The 26,750-nt window shown below is 43.3% G+C and overlaps 1 protein-coding gene across 3 annotated transcripts in view; it reads right to left on the bottom strand.

Annotated features, from left to right (window-relative positions):
- The window catches only part of RERG (RAS like estrogen regulated growth inhibitor), a 117,940-nt gene extending 92,258 nt beyond the window's left edge, over positions 1-25,682 (bottom strand). Inside the window, exons 1-2 of one of the 3 annotated variants that reach the window (XM_074871529.1) lie at positions 25,560-25,682; positions 23,721-23,895 (exon numbers count right to left, since the gene is read on the bottom strand). In XM_074871529.1, the coding sequence (XP_074727630.1) occupies positions 23,721-23,781 (61 nt within the window). In that variant the 5' untranslated portion in view covers positions 23,782-23,895; positions 25,560-25,682. Of the gene's footprint in view, positions 1-23,720; positions 23,896-24,945; positions 24,978-25,559 lie in introns of those variants that run through there. The other 2 variants (XM_074871531.1, XM_074871530.1) reach the window with 2 other exon arrangements.
- Positions 25,683-26,750: the final 1,068 nt, after the last annotated feature.

Here is a 26,750-nt window from a genome sequence, read left to right as displayed (position 1 = left end):
TCCTAGTGCCTTCAAGATTAATTGTGGAGAAAATGCTCTGTTGGGTGCCCATCGGAAGCCTGGTGAATGGAGAGGAAACTCGATTTTGAGAATACTGCCAGAGATATTTGGACAAGATGGTGAAGGTACAGGTGAAAAAACAACCTCCTTACTAAAAATATTCTGATTGTTGGCTTTGTCTCCCCTGGGAAACAGGAGCTCTTCCCATATTCTCCCCTCCAAACATTGATATTGCAGTAGCCTCTATAATGATGTTTCTGAACTGCTGGTGGTTTGTGCAGTATCTGGAAGTGGTCAACAAAACGACTGGCAAAAAAATGGAGGAAAAAATATTAAAGCAAAAACAAAGATGCCTTGTGTGCATGGCAAATAGAATGGGGCGGGGGGGCATTTAAAGCTAAGCATAACTCTTTGGGAGCACTGCAGAAAGATTCTTTTCTTTAATGCAAGAAAATTATTTTGACATCAAAATATATTGAGGAAAAACTATTCTGGAGGCTAAGGAGATAGATATCAGTAAAAGAAATCTCATCTACTTTTTCTCCCAGTAAATTAATTTCCTCAGCAACCGTAAATACACTATGCACTATATGGTATATGCTGATTATTATTTTTTTTTTAATTTCCTCCAAACCATTTTTACACAATTATAACCCAAGCTGGCATGTTCACATGTGAAGCCTCCCACTGCTGTTATATTCAACTACTTAAAGGTCTGAAAGCATTTATCCTCCCCAGGCTTAATTGAAATAAAGGTGTATTCTAATAATCATGTTACAGGTGAAGTGACTGACCTAAGGTTTTACAAGAAATCTGTGACAGATGGGGAAACTTGAATTCAAGTCACTAACTTTCAGAGTAAGACATCTATTCCTTAGTGACAACTACATCATAAGACATGGGGAACCCAAACAAATTAGGGCCAGGCAAGTTCGGATAGTTCCCATTTTCCTTGCACTAGCTGCTGTGTGCATAGTCTTTCCCAAATAAAGAAGGAAGTTCACCTTCCATTAAAGGCTACCTTGCATCTTTCACAGGGTAAGAACATGCAAACATATGGCTGTTGCCACACAGCAGCTAATAAGCTATGGTGTGAAGTTAATGCTTGCCTCACGATCAGTTATTTGTGGAACCCCCACTGAGCATTGTGTTGCACTTGCAAAGCAAAGTTCCTTGCAGATACAAAGTGGGAGAACTAAACCATTTGGTTGGGCTGATATCTAAGCCTTCATTTGGTCTTGAAGCCAACTGAGATGGCAAACCTCTCTCCAAAATCAGTGGCCCATAACATTAGTACAAGCAAATGGCTTTCTGCTGACATATAAAATATAATCCATAGAAGCACGCAAACTATACAAATGGTTTGTAAGAAAGGCAACAAAGAAAACTCCTCACAAAAAGTGCACTCAGGGAAAGCTCTTTAATTTTAAACATTTCCCTGAGTCATAACTACATTTAATTTCCATATGTTAGAGAAGGAGGAGAAAGAGGAGGAAGTTGTGGCTCAAATGAAATGGGAGGTTCCTCTAGTAAAAACTTCAGATGAGCAGTTGCTTCTTCAGGCATCTGCTTGTAGGAATATGCCAGACGAAAACTTTGCATCCATATGGTGCACTGCAAACAAGGCACTTGTCAGTATACAAACATCAGCTGATTTTTGCACATCTTTTTTGTTTGCCTTATAGCAAACAGTAGAGAGTCCTCCAATCTCTGCTGGGGCTTGCTGGTTCTTACCATAATGAAAGAAGAAGCAGGAAATAGAGAGGTACTATATTCTTCAGGGGCTGGGAAAAGTTGAGGTAGCAATCAATTAAGTGACTTGCCAAGACCACACAAGGAGTGAACTATTATGGATAGCCCTCAGGCTCCTATTTCCCAGTATGCAGCTCTCAATAGTAAATATGCAACTTCTCGCATTAAAACTTGGAAACTGCCTCAATGCACCCACTGGATGTCCAGATAGCCTCCTGGCTACCTGTGCTCCTTATGGCACCCGGGGACATAGGCAAGGAACCTATCTTACAGCTCAACTCTTCAAAAGAAGCCACCCTGTGCTTGGGCACAAGTAGGCTGCACACCTTCTGGCTTTCATGCTTTAGGATGTGTAGCCCTCTTAACTGAGGGACTTATGATATGCAGGCTGTGTGCTTGGGTTGGTAGACCTCTTCTGAAGAACACTCTGGTCCTAGAAGGGTATTGATGTGGATGTTTTAAAGTGCAGTGGTATAGGTAAAGTACTTGTTTACATGAGACAGGTCTAACTTTTCCTCTGCTTGACTACAGTCAGATTAGATTTTTTATGCTTTAGAAATTACTCCTAGGAATCTGGGTGACTGTTTAGGAAAACAAACAAACAATCAAAACCCAACACCAAAAAAAAAGTGCCAATGAACCAAAAAAACCTCCAATATTTTGAATAGCTCTAGCTTGAAATTTTCTTAGACTTCTGAATAAGCATGTGTTTGTGTGTTATCACCTCAATTCTTAAGGGCTATCTATCCCTGCTTTGAAGGTTGCCACGTGAAAAGAATGCCTTACGGATGGCTAACTACCATATGGCCCAGCGAGCACAGAACTGTGCCTTCCAGATAAAATGCTCTTGCAAAAGAAAGGAGCCAGGCAGAAAAAGAATAAAATGTAAGACAACTTAAGAATCACATTAAACTGAAATGAAGCTGGCCGGGTTTTGCTCTCTGTTTCACTGACATCAGTTTGTGTGGTCAACTCCTGTTGCAGAAGTTTCTAGATGATGGTCTTTAAGACACAATTCATCTGTTCAGCCTCAAGGAAAAACCACCTCATACTGCTGTGACTGTAGTGAAAGGGGTCCTCTGCCAGGAAAACAGACTTTTAGTGCCATTATTCATTTTTTAATACCTGTGCTGGGACTTCAAGTGCCACTTGTAATGGTTGTTTTTCTTTGATGCAGATCTTTGAAACAGATTAATTCCAGAAGTCTTTTTGATTTGTGGAAGCTGAATGCATATAAAATCATATAGATTGCTGACAGCCAGCTGCAGTCTTGTTTAGTCACAGAAGTATTGCCATCTCTCATGACTTCACTGCAATTTTTTTGACATTTGCTACCTTTATCACAACACTGACTGATAGCAGCAGATACTCTGAGAATCTCAGCTTTATTTGAAAGCCCATAGAGATGTGTGTTCAACCACCCAGATTATGCAGAAAAGTTTGAAAATGTTAAGCAGGTGTGTTCTGAAACTTCACACCAGAAAGCAAATAAAAAGAATCTTAATAACAGCTAACTGAAAATGTGAATTTAAAAAAAATGAAACCTCCTTTTTTTTGGGGTGGGCAGTAGTAGCATATGTTCTGGGAAGTTGTTAGTCCTGATCTGATGATATTTAGAAGTCTGGAGCTAATAAGGACAGGGTATCTTATAGGAAAAACATCAGCACATAAAATTAATGCACTGTCTGGGTGATTTGCTCCCTGTAGCACAGGAGAATACGAAATACCCTCCGGGGTCAGACCAGCAGTCCGTCTTAGCCAGGTGCTTAGTCTCTGACCGTGGCAACAGGAGATGCTGTTTTGGGAGAACATGCAAGCCTAGCTGCTTTCTGTGGCCCATCCCCCTTCTTGAGAATTGTTCTATTAGGGATGTTACAGGGCACATCCATGCCCTCTGCTTTCAAAATCCATTTGTAGAGCTGTTATCCGTGAACTTGTGTAAATCCTTTTCGAATTTAGTGATGCTGCCTGTGTTTTAAAACTCTAGCATATAGTTTCAGGATTTTACTACCCATTTGTAAAGAAATACTTGGTTGTATCTGTTTTAAGCCAGTCTTTATATTAGTTTCACGAAGTGGCCTCATACTGCAGTATTCAATTAACTGTGTTCATTTTGCCCACCATTTTAAAGATGTGTAAACCTTGATCGTATCTTCTCTCTACCTTTTGCTTCTAATTGGGGAGTCCTGTTTCTTCCAGTGTCTCACTGTAAATCTGCTGTTATGTGCCTGTAATTTCTCATGATCTCTCCCAACCACCTTGACTGCAAAGCTGCAAAGTAAATTCAGTCACAAATGAGCATCTCTCTGACTCTAGCCAGACTTCTGAGAGCTATCTATCCTGAAGAAGCACTTGCAGAACTATGCATCACAGGAGTGCAGGAACTCTCCTCCACCTTCCCCTTCTCTTACTCTATCCCCAGGGAATTTTCTCTTTATCATCCAAAATTTGCACTTGTATAGTTTCTTCTATTGAAGGACTTTGAGCATTTCTCTGAGATTAATAAAGCCTTCTCCTTGTATCTCAGCACTGAATGGTGAGCAAAGAACTGCAAAATGACAGACATTTTCTCAAGGTTATCTAATAAATAGCAGCAGAATTAAGAACAGATGCTAGAAAACTAGGGCCAGAGTCTCTTTCTGTCAACCACAGATCACTGTGGTTCATTTCAAGACACAATTTCTGGCTAACATTTTAATATGACATTACTTCAGAGTTTTACATCAACCTAACTTCAAGGTTAAATATTGAAATGTATATATTTTTTCTGGCTGCTCATTAACTATCGGTGTAGACACACTTGGACTTTAGAACTGTCATTCATTTGCTATGTGCACGTTAACATGATCCTTGTATTCATATTAAAATTGTTCTCTTTAGCAGTTAAAATTCACCGAGAGTACCTTTGAACATTCATTCGAACTTGTATGAATGACACTGCAAGTCACATTCTCTAGGAGGTGCAAAAAGGCAAGGAGAGGCTTGCCTTTGATACAGGCTCTTCCTGTATCATAGGAAGAAAATTACCAAATACTCTGTATCGAACTAGTAAAGCAATTAACTTTTTTCCTTTCTAAATAGATTTTAAGTCCGCTGCTCAAAAAGGTTCAAGCTCTTCTCAAAATTACCTGTATCTATCTCTACTTATACAAAAATACAGAAATATGTTGAGGGAAAACTTCCATAAAGAAACAAAGAAATAATGTGACATTCTGGATCTGCAAACAGCTCCTGCATCTTTGCCAAAGATCAGACTTTTATCACTCATTATAGATGCAAAATTACTATGCCTCAGCTTAATATAAATACTGGTTTCACGCCCCTGCAAGCCACAGTGTAAACACTGAATCGATACAGCTTTCAGAAAGCTTTGATCAAAGCAAAGCTTTGAGCAGGAAAAGCCTGACACAAAGGCATCCAATATGGAAGGATGTGTCCCCAAGAAAGGCAGCAGAGCTGTAAGACCCCCTTTCCACTGTCCTTCAGCAAGGGACATCTTGGAGGGAGTGGAAGAAGATGGTAAGGGGGAGGCAATAGAAATCCATCAAAACCCTCCTTTGTAACAATGTGTAGAAAGCCTAGGCAAGAGATGGGGAATTTCAGACCCTTAAACTTCTACACCCAGGGACAAATCGTGGAGGGGAGTTTTGCTTCACCTAGCAGATACACTAGGTAACAGTCAGTGCATAGTTAAGTCTATTAACACTTGCATAGACTAGACCCTATAAACAGATCTTAGCTAAATTTTCAGCTCCACATGCTTAAGGGCTTATGCAAACAAAGGTACAGTTTAATGAAGATATCATGGCATATCGGATCAAGAACTACGGACAACCCACACTTCTCTTCTGGTTTTCCCCAAGTAATGCAGAAACAAAAGTCTGAATCTGGATAAACTCACAGAATTCTAGGCTTTTGTCCAAAAATTACTTGATTTTCAAGAGTCTGCAAAATTGGCCTTGTTCTCACTGGGACAACAGATTTCCTCATTGCAATTTCAGAAATGGTGAAAAATACCATTCGAACAGCCTCCTTTGGTACTGCAGCACCAAAGTAGAGACTGGGGGAACTGGAGGAAGGGGAGAGGAAGTTTAAAAAGAAATTGGGTTAAACTCACTTTCTGAGTGAACATGAAATTGAAGTGGCCCTTAAATTAATTACTTTCCCCACAGCTTGTTTCAGCAGCAGATGAACCCCAGAACACCCATTTCATTCATTTGTTGCACCTGGGTGAAAACACACAGCAGAAGAGACAACCTATCTAGTTGTGCAGTAAGGCTCTAACTTAAGCTAGTTAATACTGAATATAAGCTCATTTCAGCATAGAGTTGTTCACTTCATGCACCTAATGCTGATCTGTGATATATCCCCACACAGTATATGTATTTTTTTAATAAAAATTTCCTAGTCAAAACTGCACTAATGGTGTTAAATGGTGCCTATGTTGGTGGTAAATGTGTTGAGCTTTGAGAGTGGGATACTTTTCACCCCTAGCCTAAATAAGGCGCCAGCAAATCCATCAGATGAGATTTATTTAAAAGATTCATCACACTGCTGCTCTTGCTGAAGTAAAACAGGCTATAAAATTCCACCAAAGCTAAATTAACAGCGTGCTGCTGAGCTGATGTAAATGCCAATGCACGAAATGCCCTGCACTCATCACTTGAGGCAGCCTAAACTGGAATCTCAGGCTAAACAAAAGCTTCTTTGCTGCTGCACAAGTGCTACATCTTGGGGAAGGCCTGTGGATTACTGTCTCTTTTTTTAAAGTCTTACAGGCTTTTAGCTAAGACAAACACCTAGAAGTACGATGAACACCTAGAATTAATTTAATGCACCAACAATGGTGTTTGGGCCTGCTACTGCACAGTATGTACTCAGGGTAGTAAAACTGCCTCCCAAGCTGCTTGCTGGCCTTACTTGAACATGGCATTCCAGCTCTGCACTAAAAAGTCTCTTTCAAACAAACAAACAAACAAAATATCAGAGGCCACAAGGAACTGATCTCTCAATTGAAATGGATGAAAAAATAACTATTCTGGAATGGCTTCTAGCTAGGACATTAGACAAAATAGAAAAATAAATTATACCCTGAGGTTCCCTTAGTGGCCTATATTTGAGAAGAGGTCTTATGAAGGCAAGCTGTTTTCTTTTAGCAGTGCTTCAGTTTCCTAAATTCATAAATAGCCTGTATAACCCTTGTGCTGTTTGAAAACTGGAACTTGTTTTGCAGGATTGCAGGCTCTGCTCGGGCTATTCAAAAGACAGTGGATAGAGGCCACAAAAGATATGTGAAGAGATATATATTTGTGTGCGTGCACGTATATCCATCTCCTTATGTGTTTACACTTATTGTATTTAACTTTTCTCCTGAACCAGTGAGGTAAACTTCAGTGCTGTGCTTTAGTTTATTTTTTGTGTTGGTGAGAGGTTCTGGCTGGCCTGATGCCCCTTGAGACAGGAGACCTCTGCTTATCCATAGCATAACTCCCACACAGGCAGTAGCAGGAGGGAGATCTCCCTTTGCCGATGTCTTGCGACCCTGCCCAGTAGGGAAGCATCTTTAAGTGGGTGAGGCTGATTCATTCTTTACTCCTAGTTGCACTGGATGTAAAAAAAGATAGTGTAAAAAGCTCCATCAAAGCCCAAGCATGGAAGAGAGAAGGGCTCACACTGACGTTCAGAAACTTGGATGCCAGATAAGGTAAAGTGACTAAAATTTTGCCACTGATCTCGGAGGCTGGGAGCTACATTTTTAGCTTCCAGAACTGCTTCCTGAGACAAATCTGTTTCAGATAAACCAACGGAAAGGCAATCTTAATCCTGAATTGCTGTTTGCTTTTCATTTCTTGGGACTCTTGTCTCCCATGCACTTCACTACTTCAGAGTGCCTCTGCCGGCAAAAAGGAAAATGCAGTAATGCCAATGTGCCCACTTTTTTTTCCTTACACAGCTCCTTGAAAAGAAAGATAGTCCTGTATCCAGAGTTGGAATCTCTTCCATAAGGACAAACTCATGAGGAAAATTCAACTCCCAGCTCCAACACATGAAACACAACTCGAGACTTTCAGAGACATTGGCTTGTTACCAAACATAAGTATACTTTCACAAGCATAGCAAAAGCATACCCATGCTGACACGCTAACACCCTCTGTCATATTTTGAGTTGCTACTTTGGGGAATGATGATACTAGAATACCTATGTAAAGTGGCTGAGAGAATATTTTTTTAATACAGACACAGCCTATTTTTTTCTGAACCTTGTTCTTAGAAATGACTGTATTACTTCTGCAGACATCTTCCAGGAAAAAAAAAAAAAGGTAGCCCAAAGCAGACACCCAGCATGGAAATCTCCAGCCTGAATAGTTAAATCTAAGCAATGTCCTAAGAAACTTAGAGGGGCCTTGGTGCTACCCTACTACTGTTTAAGGCTATGTTAAACAGTGTTGCTTTCAGCTTCACCTGTTAGACTGAAAACTGAGGCCTAACCTGACAGATGCTCATCCTTGTCAGAGAATGAAATTCAGGAGCTGTGCTGACTTCACTTACACAGCTGAGCATTATGAGACAGCACAGCTAAATAGTTCCTCTTACTGAACCTGTGACCCTGATGCTTTGTGCACTAGTAACTAGCACTTTCTCCTCATTTGAATTACCAAAGCTCTCAACAAACCACCTCTTCTGTCACTGCTCTGAGCCAGGCTCATCTAGAAGTATCACATCGATGTTTAACAGAAAAACACTGCAACTGAAAAAACTGCTGTCCTCTGATAAGAAGCAGTGTTCTAGGTGCTTGTATCTAGGAGATGAAGCCAGTAGGTTGTGGTAAGTCTGTATTTGTGCAACTGAAAAATCTAACATGCTGACAGTGGCAGTTTAAACCATGCAAACAACAGCAAGAGAGTCCTTGGTCCAAGAAGTCAGGGTCTAGATTGAACTGGAGAGGTCTGGGTTGCACTCCTGGCACAGTTACTGCCTTGGTATCAGTTACTTCATGTCTTTGCTCAGTGCCTGTCCTCAGAACATTAGACGTGTGCTGCTGCAAGGGTATTGTTAGTGCTGTGCTATTTGCAGTATATTGCTGTTGCAAGGCAGGGGTGGAAAAGAAGTCTGAACTGTAACTTTTTCAGATGATGAGCTTTTAGAGAATTTGTAGGAAGTGCTCTAAATTCTGACAGCAAAACAACATAACACCTATGATTGAGGAAATAGCACACCACACTTCTTCTGGGGTCTGTGGTTTTGCCCTTACAATGCTTGCTTTTAAATTATAGTTTGTCTTTCAAATCATTATACTACTTTCTGAGAGAGACTGCTAGCACTGGGTGTGGGGACACCCCAGAATCCTGCTTTCCTCCCTGGGAAGTGCCACGCAGGAACAGTGGGCATGGTCCATGGCACAACTGATTCTGCTCTCCATGGACCTGCTCCAAAGCCCACAGAAATAAACACATGCTTTTCCATTGATTGCCACAGACTTTGGATTGATGTCTGTCAGTACTTCTTAATTGTGGAAATATTGCTGTGGAAACCATGTAATAGTGGCAATTCAGAAGAAACCCAGAACAGTATTTCTGGAGGGGAGGAAAGAACAGTCTCACTGTAAATCACTGCAGATTCTTCTGGATCAGTTCTGTTCAAGTCCCTGGTGTGGTTAAGGCTGAGGAAACCTGCTCTTAACCGAGAGATTTAAAAAAAAAAAAAAAATAATCCCCAAACCTCTACCTTCTCACCCTTCCCTCAGTGAGTATTTTGAAACCTCTACTCTTCAAATCCCCCAGGGCTGACTCTGAATAAGGAGAACTTCCTTTAAACTGGGACCTCCCTAGCAGATTGTCACCTCTAAGGATGAGAAAACAGTGCAAAAGCAGTGGCACCAACAAGCTACAATTCAGGTTGTCTGAAATCAAATATTACCTATATATCAACCTCCTTCTGTCTGTGAGAGCGACAGCATTTGTTCAGGGCAGGCTACAAGCTTATTTGGTCTAGCATTTTATTGAGTCTTGAATTAATTTAACTAATAATCTTTAATTTCCCATAGCTAATGTTCTTCAGCTTTGTAAATAATCCAGTGAAATTTCCATCTAGTTTTGAAGAGTTGTAACCAAAGCTCACCTTTATGTGACCGTTTTTTCATCTTCCAAGAGTGTTAACTTGAATTTTTCTATCTAAAACTGTCTGCTCTAGATTTCCCCCACCGCCCCCCCAGTATGTGCAGGATGTCCTCTGTGCAAGCTCTTACTTTGCCAGTGTGTTTTCAAATCTTATATCCTGGTCAGAGGTAAGAATATTCATGTTAGCAAAAGTCAGCAGAAAACTCTGTATTTTTGTTCTGATCTTCATGTGAATTTACAGAAGAAATTGCATCTGTATTCTGCTATACCACATGCTCCTGGTAATCCATATTCTTGCAAACAAGCCACTGCTGCACAAATTGTGCTGCTCATCTTAATGAGTTCAAATGCATAAAACCTGCAAGTTCTCATTAACACCCCTGTAACACAGTCCAAACATTGACTCAGCTAATGCTTTCAACTTAGTGCCATAAAATTATATGTATTTGTTTTATTTAACAGAAAGTTACATAAATTTGGGTTTTTTCTTAAATACTATAAAGAGATTTCATAACTGTATTATGCAAATAATGTCTTATCAAATGAAGATAGGGTTCCATGTGGTAAGACAGTGTGTAGGAATAATCTGATATATGGAATGCAAACTTGAAAATAAGAAAAAGGAAAGTTCAGGTGGCCAGGGGAGGGGATCATGACTACAGAAGTGATTAAGCTCCAGGGGAATAAAAAAAAAGGCAACTAAGCACAAGGGAAAAAGTCTTAATTTAGTATATTCATGTTCAACAAGATCCTATTTTTCAAGTCAGAAAGGGTCACTGCAGTCAACTACTCTGACCCCCTTGCAATGAAGGACATAAAATGCTTGTTACTGGGGAAGGTATTTACTTAGGAATAATATCCTAGGGTATTCATAAGTTACTTAAAATTGGACAAGTTCTGCACTGCTGAGACTACTGCTAGAGAACCCTTCACTGACTCTCTAAGGATAGGGATAATCCATACATATAGCTCATGTTACCGCCATTCAGTTTCTCCAGGATCATTTAATACTGAAGTATGGTAGCAAGTGCACTACCTGCATGATGATATTAGGCAACAGTGTTCTCTTTCAAACGCATGAGTTGAGGGAGCTGCTGTGACTTGGCTTCTGGAGATAGGTAAGGCAATAAATAACACTTTTTTTACTTAATCTGTGCACCAGAACACTTCAGGATGGTATGATTTATTTTTTTTTGTTTTTAGAAGTAGCAGCTATGATGATGTGCTAACAAAGTTCCTTGATCGCATCTCAGTACTTCACAAAAATCCTTCACTGCACACTCCTGTCGTGTGCTAAAAGGTGTCCCCAACCATAAGGCTTCTTTAGTACTGGCTATCCCGCATGTGAGGGGTACAGGGCTAAACTGAAGGTGGAACAGTCACTAGGCATTATCTTAGCAGCTCCTTCATACATGTACTTTTCTTCTAGTGTGTTTGTGTGGGGTTTGGGGTTTGTTTCATTTTTTTTACAATAGCTGAAAGCCAGCAGGCCAGGCACTTTGCTACAAGAATCAAACTTGGATCTCTTGGGTCATGTACCACCACTTTTACTGGGACATTGGCCTTGCTCCTCAAAGCCTGCAATATGGCAGGGAACTAGAGAATGTCACTGGTCTAAGCTTCAGGCAGCTAGAGGTCAATATTCAGACTAAAAGAAAAAAATACACTCATTTTGTTCTCCAAATAGAAGAGCAATAATAATTAAGATCATCCCTAAGACTCTTCAGAAACTGCAGAGGTGCAGCTTACAAAATGCCTTACAAAAGAGACCCATGTGCAAAACTACACTCACTGGTTTAGTACTCTGGGAGGCATGCTGAGCATCCTATGTTCGTGACTGCCCTGGAAACTTTTTTTCCGAGTAGAACAGTTTGGGATCCAAGAGCACTTTTGCAATCAGCAGGTTCAAAGTGTTCTGAAATGTCATATGAAATACGCCTTTAGAATGTCACAGGAGTGTAGAGCCCCAACTTCTTAAGAGCCACCTATTAAAGTGAATGGAGAAATCTTGGAATTGCACAATGATTTAGTACTTTTAACATATGATGTCAGTCTGCCCACGCTTGAAACTAAAGACTTTTTTCCATCTGCTATGTCTTGTTACCCACAAAACACAAAAGCATTTTAAACTTCACCAAGAACAACAGTATTAATAGGAATGAACAGAAAATGACAGTGCACAATCGAGCTTCAAGGTGTTTTAATCATGAACATGCTTCCCTAAGCCATGTTCCAACTCCTGCTGTTGGTCATTGTATTTTCCCTGCCTTTTTGAACATGAATGTCAGCTACCTCCTGTGCAGAAACTAGAGGTAGGATCTAAGGTGGCAATGTACTGTTTTAACTTGTCTGTGAAGGTCATTCTCTTCTGGTGAGTCCCCTGCTTCTATTTGCAGCCAGTCCCTGTCCATGCTGCAGCACTGGGAACAAAAAGTAACACTTCCAGCACTCTGATGTGCTATAAAGTTCCTCAAACTTGATCGTATTAAAACTTTCATAGCTTACTAGAAAGTATCATTCAGTAAACATATGTCAATTGAATGCAATAAAATGAGCCAGGCAATATTTTAGGTGATTAAAAAGTCTTTTACAGACCTAATGTGAGATGAGATGTATAATACTGGACATTAAATTAGTCCTGACCATACTGAAGCTTTGTTCAGCTGGGTCTAGAGACCTCCTGCAGGCAAATTATGATACTTTTCATACCTGTAAGGTGCTAAAACTCAAGAAATTGCCCTACGGTCAAGCTGTATTTTTCATGGTCTGTTACTTGTCTCATCTTCAAAAGGATGCCAAGCCAGCCTGCTCCAGAGCTGATGCTTATTTTACCATGCAGATCAGTAACCGCCTATGATTTTACAGATCAATAAACATCATAGGTGCTGTAAGTGCTTAGGAAATAGGCAACTTTACTGAGGTTTGAGAATAAAAGAGAATGAAATTCCTGTATAATTTGGTGGTTCATTCTGTAGAGCAGGACTAGGAAAACAGAACAGGCAAAGCTCCTTTCTTAGCTCAGAATCCAGTATGTTTGCCTTTTCAAGTAGGAAAGAGTGGAAATAGTGCATGGTCTTTTCCTTGGAGCCCTAGAAGTCTGCAGAGCTATACATAAGACCTGTCCAAACTACACAAGTATTTCTTACAGTGTGGGCTCCCGAACTTCTCCCAACACACACTAAGCACTATATGAATTTCTGCTGGTTCACTGTAGTGGTGCTGAGTCAAAGCTCAGGTACCTCTTTCATGCTAGATCCTAAATAGAAAATTTAATGAAGAAAATAGCCATACTGAGTATGTTTAAAATAGAGGTAGATTGTTTTCGTGCGAGAAGCTTGGTTGTTGCAGATGCCAGGTCAGAAACTGCAAACAAAAATCCACAAGAAATTACCAAAATTATATTGAGGATGCATGGTGGGGGGTGGTGAGAAATAGACTGGTTTAATTATACTGAACATTAATGAAACGGTATTCTTGCATGAGATGTACTTGAGATTACCATGGGGCACTGAAGATTAATTAAAGGCAAGATCTTGATTTCTTGCCTCAGCCAGTGCTTGCTTTTATTTCAGTGAGACAGTACCAGTTATACGAGGAGAAGGGTGGTCAGCTGGTGCTTCCAGGACAGGTCTGCCTCTCCTTCTGAATGGGTCTGAAGCATCCAATCAGTCACTTCCTTTCAAGCAAAAAATCAGCCTGGACTGCTTTTTGTGAATTTACTTTTGCGCCATTTACTTTTCATGTCTTAGCAGTACATCTCATTAATGAATCTTTCCTCCATTGACACTTAATTTTGATTTACATTTTTCACTTATCAAATCTCAAAAGCATGGGTTTATTTCTGCTCAGTTTGGATTGTTTTCCATCTGTGGACAACCTATGTTCGCTAGCCTCTAGCTGGATTATTTCACAGCCCTATGCCCAAGCCTGTTTCTTTAGTCACAAAGTCATCAATAGGACACAGTATATGAATATTTGATAATTAAAATACAGTAAACTATGTCCTGGAAAAAGCTGTCTCTTGTTGCCTTCAATCTTTCTGCCTGAAGCTTTTCAGAGGCAGGTGTTGTTCTTACAGGATCGTGCATCTTTATGGCAAAATTGCTGTGCTTCCTGTTCTTGTAATTTGATCAGCAAGGTAAACATAAATAAACAGAAGGAGTGGATATAAGGGCCACATCTGCAGTTGCACTTGCTAGGATATGAATTGCAAGAGCTCTGGATCCTCCTGCTTTAGTGAATTTGTTGACTGTGATTAGGAAATAAGGCAAATTTCTCAGCTCCCTCTTGCAGCAAGGGGAAAGGTAATCGTGTGGGCACAGCACTGAAGCAGGTGGTGGGCAGCCCACTTCACACTCCTGGCTTTGTAAAGAAGCTTGTTTGGCCCAGTCCTCACCTGGGGTAAGCAGGCACCCACTGCCAGAACAGGTACAAGACCACACGTCACTGAAAGACACCTTTCTAAATAAATGCATAAATAAGGACCCTGACATTCCTCTCTACTTCTCTTTGATATAACCTAGTGGCCTACTGTGCTCCCTGTAGACAAAGGTCAAGTTTTCTTAATTGCAGGTAAATTTCCTGAAACTTTGCCTGGCAATAGATCTAACAGATGTGGACTTGTGGGACAAACTCATGCTGTGGATCACTATTAAATTATTTCATGTTGGAATTCAGCCTGGAGCAGAACCAGCTCCAGCATATCTAACCACAAGCATCCAGTTGGGTTAAGCAGTAGTGCTTGGCATCACAGATTCTGCCACTGAGGTTGGTAAACAGAAGGTGTTTGTTTTGGCACTCATACTCCCATGCCCCACGTTTTTCAGACTGTGGGGTTTTTTTTTTTTGTTTGCATGGTTTTTTTTCTGATCCCCATGGGTCTAATACTGCATTCTTCTGTGGTGACTCTCCAATATATTTCTATTTATTCTGCAGCCCTATTTCAGTGAAGAAATAAATAGCCCACTCAATTTTTTGGCTTCTACATTCTTTCTTGCACTTTCCTGCTCCAAATGTCAGACTTGAAGTTCTCACTTGTAAAGCTCCTCAAGGGCACAGGTCAATTGCTGGGTAGGTCAGGAAAAGATCATGGTCGGCAGCTCTGTATAACTGGCTTCCGCTGTTGTGGGGAGTGGGATTTTTGTTTCCCATGGCCAGCACAGAGATAAGCCACTGACAAAAGCAGCCCTGTAGAGTAGGGTTGTGCAAACCTTTCATAGATTATAGCTATACTGAGAGTTGGATGGCAAATATAGCTGCATGGAGGGGAGAAAGAAGGTAATGACAAGCTCCTTTTATGTTTGTGGTCCTGTGGGTCAAAATGAAATTAAGTCCTACTGGGGAACTACTGAAAGACAGGATTGACAAATGTTTTTAATGAAAATAAATGTTATTTCAGTGCTTTATTTTGCTGTCAATAATTAATGACAGTGGATGAGCCATAAAGGGTCATAAGGATCCTGCAGGGCATACAGGGATTGGGACTCAGATGCTAGGTAACTGCTGCCTGCCTGGGAGCCATCTACAGGCTGGATCTCAGCAGCCCTGGCCCTGAGGAGAAATCATGGAAAGAAGCTTTGGCAATGCCTGAGTCACAATTCCCTTGGTGACTTGAGACTATCAGGCTCCTCCTTTCTTCGCCTCAGTTTCCATATTGGCCACTTGAGGATAGTCACAGTGGTGTGCCTTGCCGGAGGGTCATGGTGGTGGCCCTTGTTCCCACAGCCCTTTGGAAGCTAGAGTGCTGTTCAAGTGCTAAAGAAATTCCCTCTCTGGGAGAGTATATCCTGTGCACTCTCCAGTTGCATCCTTCCAGCTTGAAAACTTTTCAAGCCACTTATCTGAACAGTTCCCACACGGTAATGCATCGCTGCCCCAGGCCTCTGCTCTTGCTTGTCTGCAGCTTCCTTTCTGCTGACCCCTTAGTGGCAGCAGCAAAACAACCTGTGAACATCAGGAGCTTCGTATGCTTTCAAAACTAGGCTTGATGTTTTCAACATATTCTCTCATTTTCCTGTGTGCAGACTACTGTCTAACATTTCTGGAAAGGCAGCTGGAGACTGCAGCCAATTTCTATGGCATTTTAAAGCTGCACATATGTTTAATATATCTACTACTTCCTTCCTCAGGGCTGCATGCTTCTCTTGCCCTTCATCTTTTCATTCTGTATGCATAGATTATGAGTTATCTACAGCGTCACTACCATAATATATGGCGTTTCCCAACACCTAAATGGCAAATCCATTAGTAACTCTACCAGCTGCGGACCAACTCCAGCAGCGTGAATACTCTACCTGGTGGCAAAGAATCATAAAAAGTACTTTCCCCATTCAGAATTATGAAAAGGTGATAGAAACAGATGCACATTCCTTCTCAGTCATTTTTCTGTCTCTGGAAAGAGGTAGCAGTCAATGAAATCAGGGGAGCTCATTTAATCTGAGGTGAATGGAAAGAAATGCTAGTTCAAACAGCAGGTCAGGTTGAGAGCTGGTGAGGTGGGAGTCCCATAACCAGTAGAGTGGCAATGGGGATCACTCACAGCAGCACCCCACAAACTGTGTATGGAAAGGGAGGGAAAGCTGAGGGGTGCCTTCTCCCAAAGCTGTAACTCTGCCTCTGCAGAAGCAGGTATAATAAAAGACTGTCAGTAATGTTGAGCAAACACAGACTTGGAATAAAAGCAGCAAATGGATGAGGATGCCGTAGTTTCCTTGGCCACTGATATCCTACAGCAATTCTTCCACTCTGCTGCTCACCACAGTGTTGGGAGTGCCTGCCAGGTGTGCAGTGAGAGGGTACAGACACCTTCAGTCAACAGTAGCTAATGACAGCCCTGTAACCACAGCTCAGCTGAAGCCTAAAGCATTTCATTGATTCTCCTACTTTAAGGCGATGTTAGTTTTTCATATACTTACATATTTATTTTTGGTAAATGTAAAAGGCATAAGGGTGGCACAAAATAAATGCAGAAAAGAAAGTTTGCTTGGGAAATACAGACGTAACTTTGTTTCTCCTGCTCTGCTACAGAGCCAAAATAGGTGAATTTACCCACTTCTATGACCAAGGCTAGCTATGTACAGATATACAATGCTTCCCTTTTTAACCTGTGTGAAGCCAGCTTCACACAATGACTGTCTGGAACAGTCAAAGCCTGGAGCATCCTCAAAGTCCAAGCCAGGGAATGGTTTCCAGGACAGTAGGAACCATTTCAGAGTGACCGTTCTTTGCCACATGACATCACTGCTGCCAAGTCAGCTCATCTGGATCCTGTGCACTGAGCCTTTAATGATGTGCTGACAGTGTGGGCAAAAAGTAACAAAGGAGCTGGAGATGAGAAACAGAGATGAGAGGAAGCACTAAGTGAGGAGGCTGAGAAGGCAACTGTAAACACAAAGTTTTCATGTACAAAGCAAAGTCATTCCACCATACGCAGACTTTAGGGAACATGTACTAAACTGGCAAGGGGAAAGGGAACGGTGACAGCTGAGAAAAAAAGAAGCAAAAAAGTATATGCAAGGCAAGGGGTAGGCAGGGACTCCAGATTCCAGGGAGGTAAAGAACAAGTTTGTGGAAGAATAAAAATCATAGCATTTCTGAAAGGACCCATTAGGGTCAGCAACCTGGGACATACCAGAGCATTTAGTGACCTGATGGGGAACAGCAGACTGACCAAAACAATGCAAGGCTTCATGGTAAGCTGCCAAAGGATTCCTGGGACTCCACCAGGAAGCTTTTTGGTTGTCTTTCGCAATGATTACAAGAAACAGAAGTGGACAGGATGGCTATCTTATCAAGGCAAGAGCTGCAGGGGGTGGCTGAGTGCAAGCCTGGAGAAAAATCTGTGCTGCACACATAAATCTTGAGTCCTGGCATTCCTTCCATGGTAATCAAACAGCAGGCTATATTTAGTCCAACCTAAACAGAAACAAAGAACAGCAGGACTAGTCTTAGCTCTAACAGCTGCCACCAGCTGCTCAGAGGGGGATGCAGGTAGAGCCGATGTCAGATGTAGTTAAATGAGATGGAACAGGGAAGGCAGCTATGCTTGAATGAACAATGTTGGCATTTGGTTAGAGAAATTCTGCATTTTATTATTTCATGGTTAGCCAGAAGGAAGATCGAATGTCAAGCAGAGCATGAATGCTTTCTACACCAAGGGCAAGGCTATAGTGAACCATGGACAGGCAAATAAGCAGAGGAAAGGGAGGAGGTAACAGATACAAGTAGGCCATCTTGCCACTCAGAGCAAATGCATGTGTGGCTAGACCAAGTTCTTGGTGTTCCCTCCCTTCAGTTTTAGCATAACAAGAATCAACAAATGCAGTTTTGAGAAAGTCCAAGAAAGACTGTCACACAGCTGCAGACTAAAAGCTTGTATCCGCATGGTAAGGCCAGTAGGGCTTTTCCAAGCAGCCTCACAGGAACTCTGATCCCAGTAGGGCCCTGCACTTGGTTATGTGCACTCTGCCTGGCCCCAAAACCACACATGTTGGAGCCACTACAACAGCAGCCCCTCTCCTTGCTGGCATGGCAGGGACTCTCAGGGCCACATATTGGTGACAGCGACTTATTTCACTGATCCATGGACCAGGGCTTACCCTCCGTATAGGCATCAGCATCATCCACTGGGCAGGAGTGTGGAAAAGTTGTGTTAACGCAACTGGGTGCTTGCAATATTACCTGCTCCAGGGGGACATATTTGCATGCTTGCTGGGGGAGAAATCATCACAAAACCTCACCCAGAGTGACCTAATTACTGTTACATTTCTCCTAGTACTAGTATGTATATACATACATGCACAGTACCTTCAGTGAACCTGTACCTGGTTGAAAAGTGTAAAACCAGAGGATGCAAGAAGTGGGATTGCTTAATGACTACTTTACCAGCAAAATATTAGGGGACAATTAATACAGCGGGTGTTAAACTTTATCACCAAATAATCGCTTAAGCATCTGGTTGTCACTGCCATTCTTAAGAACAAAGGAAAAAAAAACAACTGACCTACTCTGCCAGTGAAAAAAAAAAAAAAACAAACCACAAAAAACCCCAAACAAACCCCAGCAAAAACCAAACAAAGAAAATTCAGTCTCCTTCCATCCACACTTCTGGATTTCAGAGGCACCTTATTACAGTAATCCTCCCTAGGTACATCAGTTGGTATAGCACGGACTTTGAAGCTTTTGTGATAGCTTTCCCTGTCTTACTAGCAGACCCGTGAGCTTGATGACTAATCACTCCTTAATAACTCATGTTTGCATCCCAAAAGTCCCTGAAATGAAACTAGTGGGGGAAAACATATGAGCAGGGATTTGTGAAGTAGAAAAATCACTGAAATGGGCTTCTTTCCCGGTAACCCGTATGTTGTTTTTGAAGGAGGGGGTGGTGGGGTGGCGCCGAATTCAGTTCCATTCCCCACATGTTCTGACTTTGCAATTGGGAAGTGATCTCTGATAGTGTTTTTCAGACATATCCCCAAATAATGAAAACAAAACACAGATTTGTTGTAGGCCTCTCTGGCTTGGCTGTTGCTTGAATTTGTTCTGTAGGAAATTTCAAATCCAGGTATCTTTCTCCCAAGTACGTTCCCCCATACTGGGTTAGACCGGGAAGATACTGTAAGCCAATAGATACATATCTATGTCTACTCAGGACTTTCCCAACTGTGAAACTAAAATGACTGAAGTTGGTGAGATCTTCATTTCTGAGATGGGACAGGCTCTTTGCAGGATGATATTTACTGATGCCACTTTATCGATCACCCTCTTGGCCAAATGCAAGCATCTGAGCTACTGCTGGACCAAAAGGTGACAACAGCTCTGTCTCTCATGTAACTGATTGCATAAGAAAATGATTTGCCTATCTGCCTAGAAGCAGGCACATATTTACTGGCAGGACCCTGTGGGAGCTTTAGTAGCTTCCCTGTCGCCTAAGCACCAGCAGAAACTACACACACTTCCATGTCACATACGATCGCTGCAGCTACACAGCCCATCCAGACAGTTGAGAACTGCATCTGCCTGTGGCTGGGTGCACCATACATGCTAACACAGAAACCTGGAGTATTCAGCCTGGCACACACACAGCAAAAAGGCAAGTTGGATAGCACATGCTGCAGCTGGGCATTCTCTCTTTTTTGGCCAAAATATAAAGGCTCCTAAGCAGAGGTATTTTGAGCATTCATAGTCAACTGAATTATGAGTTGGAAAAGCATCAGCCATGCAGTGCTATCCAGTACATGTCCTTCTTTTCTCCTCGTGGTTCATACATTTTCACTTCCCTTTAGCTTTCTGGACATGTACTGTACCTTGTGATGACATGGAAGAACCAGGTCTTTAAGTCTTTATTAATTGTTACTACTGTATTTTTAAAAGAAGCTATTTAGGAAATTCTAACTTTTGTTACCATCGGAATGAAGCTGTAGGATTCAGCAGAAGAACAATTTAAACAGCAATGTTTAAGTAATTCACTTCAACTTTGATTCTCTGCTCCCTTCAAGCTCCTCTTGGACATAAAGAAATAGGACTTTATAAGCTCTCTCTCTCCCCCTCAGTGCCACTTGACTATAGCCCAAATTAGGAGGTGCAGCCTTGTTATCTATAGCAGGGCTTAACAACGTCCCTTCCCACCCACAGAGAGTCTTCCTGAGTGAAGCAGCAGCAAAGTGCTCCTTGGCTCAGGCAGAGCTCCTCATCTGTTTTATTTCAGCTAGTTTAAAGCAATGTTTATGCAACTTTTATACAATAAGAACTGGGTGAATGGAGGAGCATCCAGTCTGCTGTACGAGAGCAGGTTGGGATGCTCGTAACTGATGAGCTTGCCTAGATGAGCTGACCAGTGATTTACTACCCAGAGTAATTCTGAACTAAGTGCCTTAATAGAGCACTCTTACATGCCCCTTTCTGATTTGGTTTGCTCCTTCTTTTCTATTTGAAAGATTTAGGTCTACATTAAGTAAAAACCAAAACAGGGCAGGTGAGCTGGATTAGCAATTCTGCTGGCCTTCTCCAGTAGGCGGGAGGCGACAAGGCAAGGAAGCAGAACAGTAAAAAGCTGACACTCACTTGTTATTCCTCCTGTTTGTTTTTAAACCTTTAAACAACAGAAACTTGATAAGCAGCAAGAAAGTGGAGAAAAGTTTTGTCTTCCCTGCCTTTAACTCATTTTGAGATGCTATCACTATTCTGACTTGTGAACAGTGTTCTGGTTTCCCACCTCATGTTTGGGAGAGTCTTGGATTAGTTGAAAGGGACTACTTAGTAGAACAAGGAATCTTGCACCCCATTAAACGGATGCCTAGCATTAACGATGAGATTAGGATGTTCCTCAGCTCTCAGTAACAGCAACAGTTCTATTGACTTTCATGGTGCCTGAGGGACAGCTTTAATTCTCCATGTGTCCTGAAGCACAACACTTCTTTCTTGGTAGCTGCTTTGACTCATTGATCCAAAGTCCCCGGTCAGAAACTGGAAGAGGAGCCTCTCCCGGATATTACAATATGAGTCTGTAACTTCACAGATGCTGTCAGGTGGTGAAGACACTTACAGACTAAGAACCTAATGCCTGGCTCTTCCTCAGCAAATGAAGATGAGCCAAGAAAGCAAGCCAGTGATCATATTTTGGCATGACTTTCTGGCAATTACAGTGGACTTATCACCCAACGTCTCCTTTTCATTGCATGTATCCAGCATGCTCCAGCATTCTGCCCTGCATTCTTGCTTCTAGGGGCTGGCTTATCTTTCAGCTGTCTGGCCAAGCCTACTCTAGTAACCTATGGCCGCAGGATCCCGTCTCAACAATTTATTACAAACTGGTCACGGGGGTAGGGAATTACATGGCTACACTAAAAAAAAAGACGCTATCAACACTAATCTACTATGGTACTTATATGCCAAACCCAACTATCTGGACACTACTTTGTGTCCAGTTCTGCTTTTAGCAAAGGTCTAACAGCACCTCCATAGCTCCCACTGTTGCTACTGTTGGCTACAGGCAAATAGGTATTTTCAGACCCCAACCCTCCTGCCACACACAGACACACACACTCACTTATTTCTCTGGAGTTGGACAAGCTGTTGAAACTGGATCCTTTTATGGGAACACACAAGAGGGGTTTTCATAAGCAAGCTGGAGATTCTGGGAGGCACAGTTGCTGCTTGGTTGAGGTAGCTGATAACACTCAGTACTCTCTGTAGTCTTTCGAACCGCTTAAATTCACCTTGTTATGCTGCCTACTTATTTGCACCTTCATTTCCACACAGATTCACATGCATGGTCACAGCCAAAAAGTGGGGACCTCAGTCATATTTCCTTGCATCTCAAAGGCAAAAAAAGAGAGAGGAGGAGGACTCCACAGGACTAGGATGTTTTTATTGGCATTTTCATTAAAAATGATCTCCCACCAGTTCCAGGACTACAGGAACATTTTTACCATAAAATCCTAGTATGTAACAGGTAAAAAAGGCTCTGTTGATCCTATGCTGGTGAGGCATTTTAATCGAGCACTTAACAGGTAGTTTTGTATTTTTTAAATATAAGCTCTCAAATGATTAGGAATATCAGGGCGAGGGAAGTCTTTTAGTGTTTCAATTTTCCTGCAAATACATCAACATCCTCTTGCATTATTTTGAATCCAGCCAAAAGACCGGACAACCACAGAAACCATCAACCGAATGTAAGACAAACCCAAAAGAGAACCACTGAAGTTACTTGCAGAACTTGGACAGGACAGAGGAATACAAAAGAGGGGTGGGGTATGCACATCTGGGAAGAAGGAACAGTTTAAACTTATCCCAGTATATTATCAGCATTCTCTCAGGTATTTTATTCAAAAAGGTACAATTTAATCTGCATTGTCTTTGTATAAGTGGTATGATCTCTAACAACCTCTGCCTCACATACACCTTTTTTCCTGAAGGCTGACTGAGCTACTTCACCACTAGTGTTCTGGTAAAATACCTTTGGGTAAACGTGCTTTTATAAACAACCCGTTCTGAAGTTAACTATAATACGTTTACGGGCCAGAGCCTTGGCACTTCTGATACAAAAATTACTTTGAGGAACCAAAGCTGGTTGACAGCAGCTGAGAATCGAGCCTAGTGCTGTTACCAGTACATCCTACCTCCTGGCTTCTCTTGTGCACATTTATCTAAACCAGTATCTTACAATTCCTAAAGTGTCAGAGGAGCACGATTAGACTCAGTCTCCTTATTTCCTCATCCCTGTGGTGCAAGGACACGTTAAGAGTGGTCATGAAGCTGTCAAGTTAATGCAACACCACCAAACTACCCGAGAGAGCTTGCAACCCTCGCGTTATGCTCCTTGTCTCACCACAGGCAAGGCTGTCTGCAGAAATGGATTTTTAACATTTATGCCTCCCCCTTGTGTTTCTACCATATGAACACACCACACTGTTTATTTCTCAGAAGATCTCTCCAAATGCAAACTTTACACATCATATTTTTTTGGTTTCCTGGTAAATACGTAAATCCAAGATAGCACTGAGAATAAAAATTCTTTGAGTTGCTGAGTCTAAAATTTCCCACTGAAATCAACCAGAATTACAGCTATTACAGAAGTCATCCAATATTTAACAGAGGATCTGATCTTAGGGGATACGGAGCATACTATAAATACCTTCATCTAGCACAAGCTATGAAGAGACAAATTAAATATTACTAATTCTGTTCCAATGGAAAAGAGGAATCTTGCCACTCACTTCATGAGAAGTGGGATTGAGATGGGGTGAGAAGTTTGCTACTTTGTTGTCCTTTTGTAGAAAGATTTTGTCCGCACAGAGGGAGCAAAAAGTTACCTGATGACAAGCAGAAGAAAAAATCAGACAACAAACATACCTGACTTGCCCACGCCGGCTCGACCAAAGATCGCCAGCTTCACTTCTGCGCTCTTAGCCATGCTGGAAGGAATGGAGTGGCAACAAATTCACTTGATTGTCAAAAGTGAAGCAGAAGAACCGTTCCCAGCTCCTGTCTTTGGCTTCACCGTGTCATTGTGACGTCAGTGCAGAGCCTGAGGAAGAACACCACCAGGATGGAGCTGCAAGAGCCAGGCTCTCCCTCAACCCCCCCCTCTTTTTTCTTTTTTAGGGAGTCATGATAATTGATGCTACATTCCCGCTTTAAACATTGCAGTAACACCACTGACACATTAGACACTGTTAGTGCAAAATCTACCTACCTGCCTTTCTAGCTCTTGCTGTTTGTTTCACGCTGGCACTGTAGTATTTCAAAAGGTACTTAAAAACCCAAAGCAGCTGCCTCACAGTGTTCCTTATTCTTTCTCTTTCAGATGCAATTGCTTATATTTACTGTGTTTGCCTCAACTCCAGTGAATTAGTTTTTGCAGAATGTATTTAAAAGCCATGAACACTCTCTAACAGTGCCTGCAGATAGCTATCTTTCCTCAAGCCCTCCGGTTCCAGGAAGGTTTCAGTTACTCAGCAGCAGTTGCCTAAAAACCTCAAAGTACTTGTACCTTGCCCATTCTGCTAAACAAACAAATCCGTACCCAAAAGTTCTCTAGTGTTCCTTGGTTTTAAGCAGCCTCAGCTCACACATAAACATTCGGCAAAGCGTGGGGTTACAAAAAGGATTCCAGAATTTCTGGTAATGCACTTTTAACAGGCCTCATGGGAATTACCTATATTCATGCAGCAACACTGTGACCTTGAGCAAGTCACCTGACACTTCACCTCCTTGATTTCTCTAACCTGGACAGTAAAAAAATATAACAGTACCTGTCATTGTTGAATGCTTTAAGATCTTGGGCAAAAAAATGGCAACTGTGATGATGACGATGATCCTCAGCCCTGACTAAACCATCAAAAATTCAGTCTCCCTTTGAAATGGGGTAGAACTTTACCTGTGCATGCAACCTGTTATGAAGGTTTGCTGTTGTGCTAAAGTGTCCACTTTAGCCATAAATTCTAACAGCGATGTAGGAAGCTATGTTAGTATTACCTGCCTCACAGCAAAACGCATTTCAAACCTGTTTCTTGAAATAAAAGTCTGGGGCTTTTGCCTATTAAAAAAAGCTTGTAAAAAGAAAGAGTAAAGGCACCTTAGAGAAAGGTCCCAATTCGTCTCTGACGTCTTTATGCTCCTGATTCATTTTGCCTAAGAGTAAATACCAGACCACGCTCACTTTGCGGGAACAGTTGGAAACGCGAAGTGTTCCAGGCTCTGCGTGCCCTGGAGGGGGACACCGGTATCCCCCTCCCACGAAAGCTCCCAGTGGCCGGCCGGTACCCGCCCCGGGCGCCGTGGGGCTGCGAGCCCGGCCAGCGGCGGGTCCCTGCGGCACGACCTGTCGCTCCGCTCCGCGCCGGCACCGCTCCGCGCCCGCCCCGCGCCGGCAGGTATCTGTCCCATTTCTGCGTGGGTATTGATTCATCACCGCCGGCCCTGTAACTTCGGGTGGGCTCCGCGTCCCGGCCGGATCCCGGCAGGTGCCGCCCGCCCGGCGCAGGGCGGCTCCCGCGGCTGCGGGCACCGCCGCACCCCGGCACGCCCGGCTCTGCGGCCCCGCGGGCACCGGGCCCCCCGCGCCGCATCCTTCCACTCCCGCGCCGCCCCACGACCCCCCACCTTTCCCCGCTCCTCCCTTCTCCGCGCATACCCGCGGAGAAGCCCCCTCGGGTGCGCACAGCTCCGCGCCGCCCGCCCGGCGCTCACCTCCTTGCGCGCGGCGCGGAGGGGCCGCGCTCGGCGGGTGCCCGGGCTGTGCCGCGGCGCTCGGCGAGGGAGGCGCGGCCCGGCCCGGCCCGGCCCCCGGGCGCTGCCGCCGGCGGCAGCGGCCGCACAATGCGGAGAGGCCGCCCGCCCCTCGCCCGCGCGCCCGGCGGCGGCTCCCGCAGCGCCCGCCGCCGCCGCGCGGCACTGGGGCGCCCCCTGCGGGCCGCCGGGCGCAGCGCGCCGGGCCCGGGAGGCGGTGGCGGGGGCGGTGCGGGGGACGGGCGCGGGGGCGGGGGCGCCGTCCCGTCGCCGTCGGGCCCTGCCGGCGCAGCCCGGTGCCCGGCGCGGCCTCCGGGCGGGCGGAGCGCAGCCCTGTTATTGGGCGCGTTTGGCGGTACCGCGGCCTTCAGTTATGTGGGACGGCGGCTGCTGCTCACGGGCGTAAATTTCGGTCAGCGCTTGCTGGCGCGGCCGGCCCCGCCTGCTCCGCGGTTTAGTTGAACGCCTCAAGTGCTCTCTGCCCTTCCCTCTTATTCGCGTGGAGCTGCTCGGCGGGGCCGCCCCGTGTAATAACCCTACACCGCGCTGGGTAGCCTCTGCCTGCCCCGACGGGCGAAGCGGCGGCAGGCTGGCTGCGGCCTCCTCGGACCCCTTCCGAGTAGCACCAACTTCTTACACGGCGCTCTTCCTCCCTACATCCCAACACGGCAGAGGAGAGCATTGTTATTTCGATTTGCAAATAGAGAAAACGAACTGTGCAATTACATCGGTCCCTCCAAGAGGCTAGTGTCAGAGCCGGGGATTGAGTTCTGAAATGATAGGACCAAATTCACTGGACAACTCTTCCTTGTTTATTAAACTATCCAGTAATGTAAAGATACATTAGTAACAGATGTGAACCAGAGCTGGAAAGCACTTAAGAGTTCAGTGGATGTTCCTCCTCTGTTTCTGTTCCAGCCCAGATCTGAATGAGATACAAGACGAGGAAAAGAAAAAGCTCTCCCCTTGCTGTCTCTCTTGATGCAAAATTAAATAAAAGTTGGATTGGAAAAGATCTTCCATGATCCTGGTCTCCCCACAAGAGCACGATAAATGTTTAGAGGGCAGGCTGACAGTCTTGAGGAGAAATGAGTACCTGCAATTCCCTCCAAGATGTGCCAGCTGCAGGCACTCTGGAGCAGATCTTAAAAT

Source organism: Strix uralensis, chromosome 5 (assembly GCF_047716275.1).
Source record: "Strix uralensis isolate ZFMK-TIS-50842 chromosome 5, bStrUra1, whole genome shotgun sequence".
Classification (NCBI taxonomy): Eukaryota; Metazoa; Chordata; class Aves; order Strigiformes; family Strigidae; genus Strix; species Strix uralensis.
This window is presented reverse-complemented; position numbering and strand designations above follow the sequence as displayed.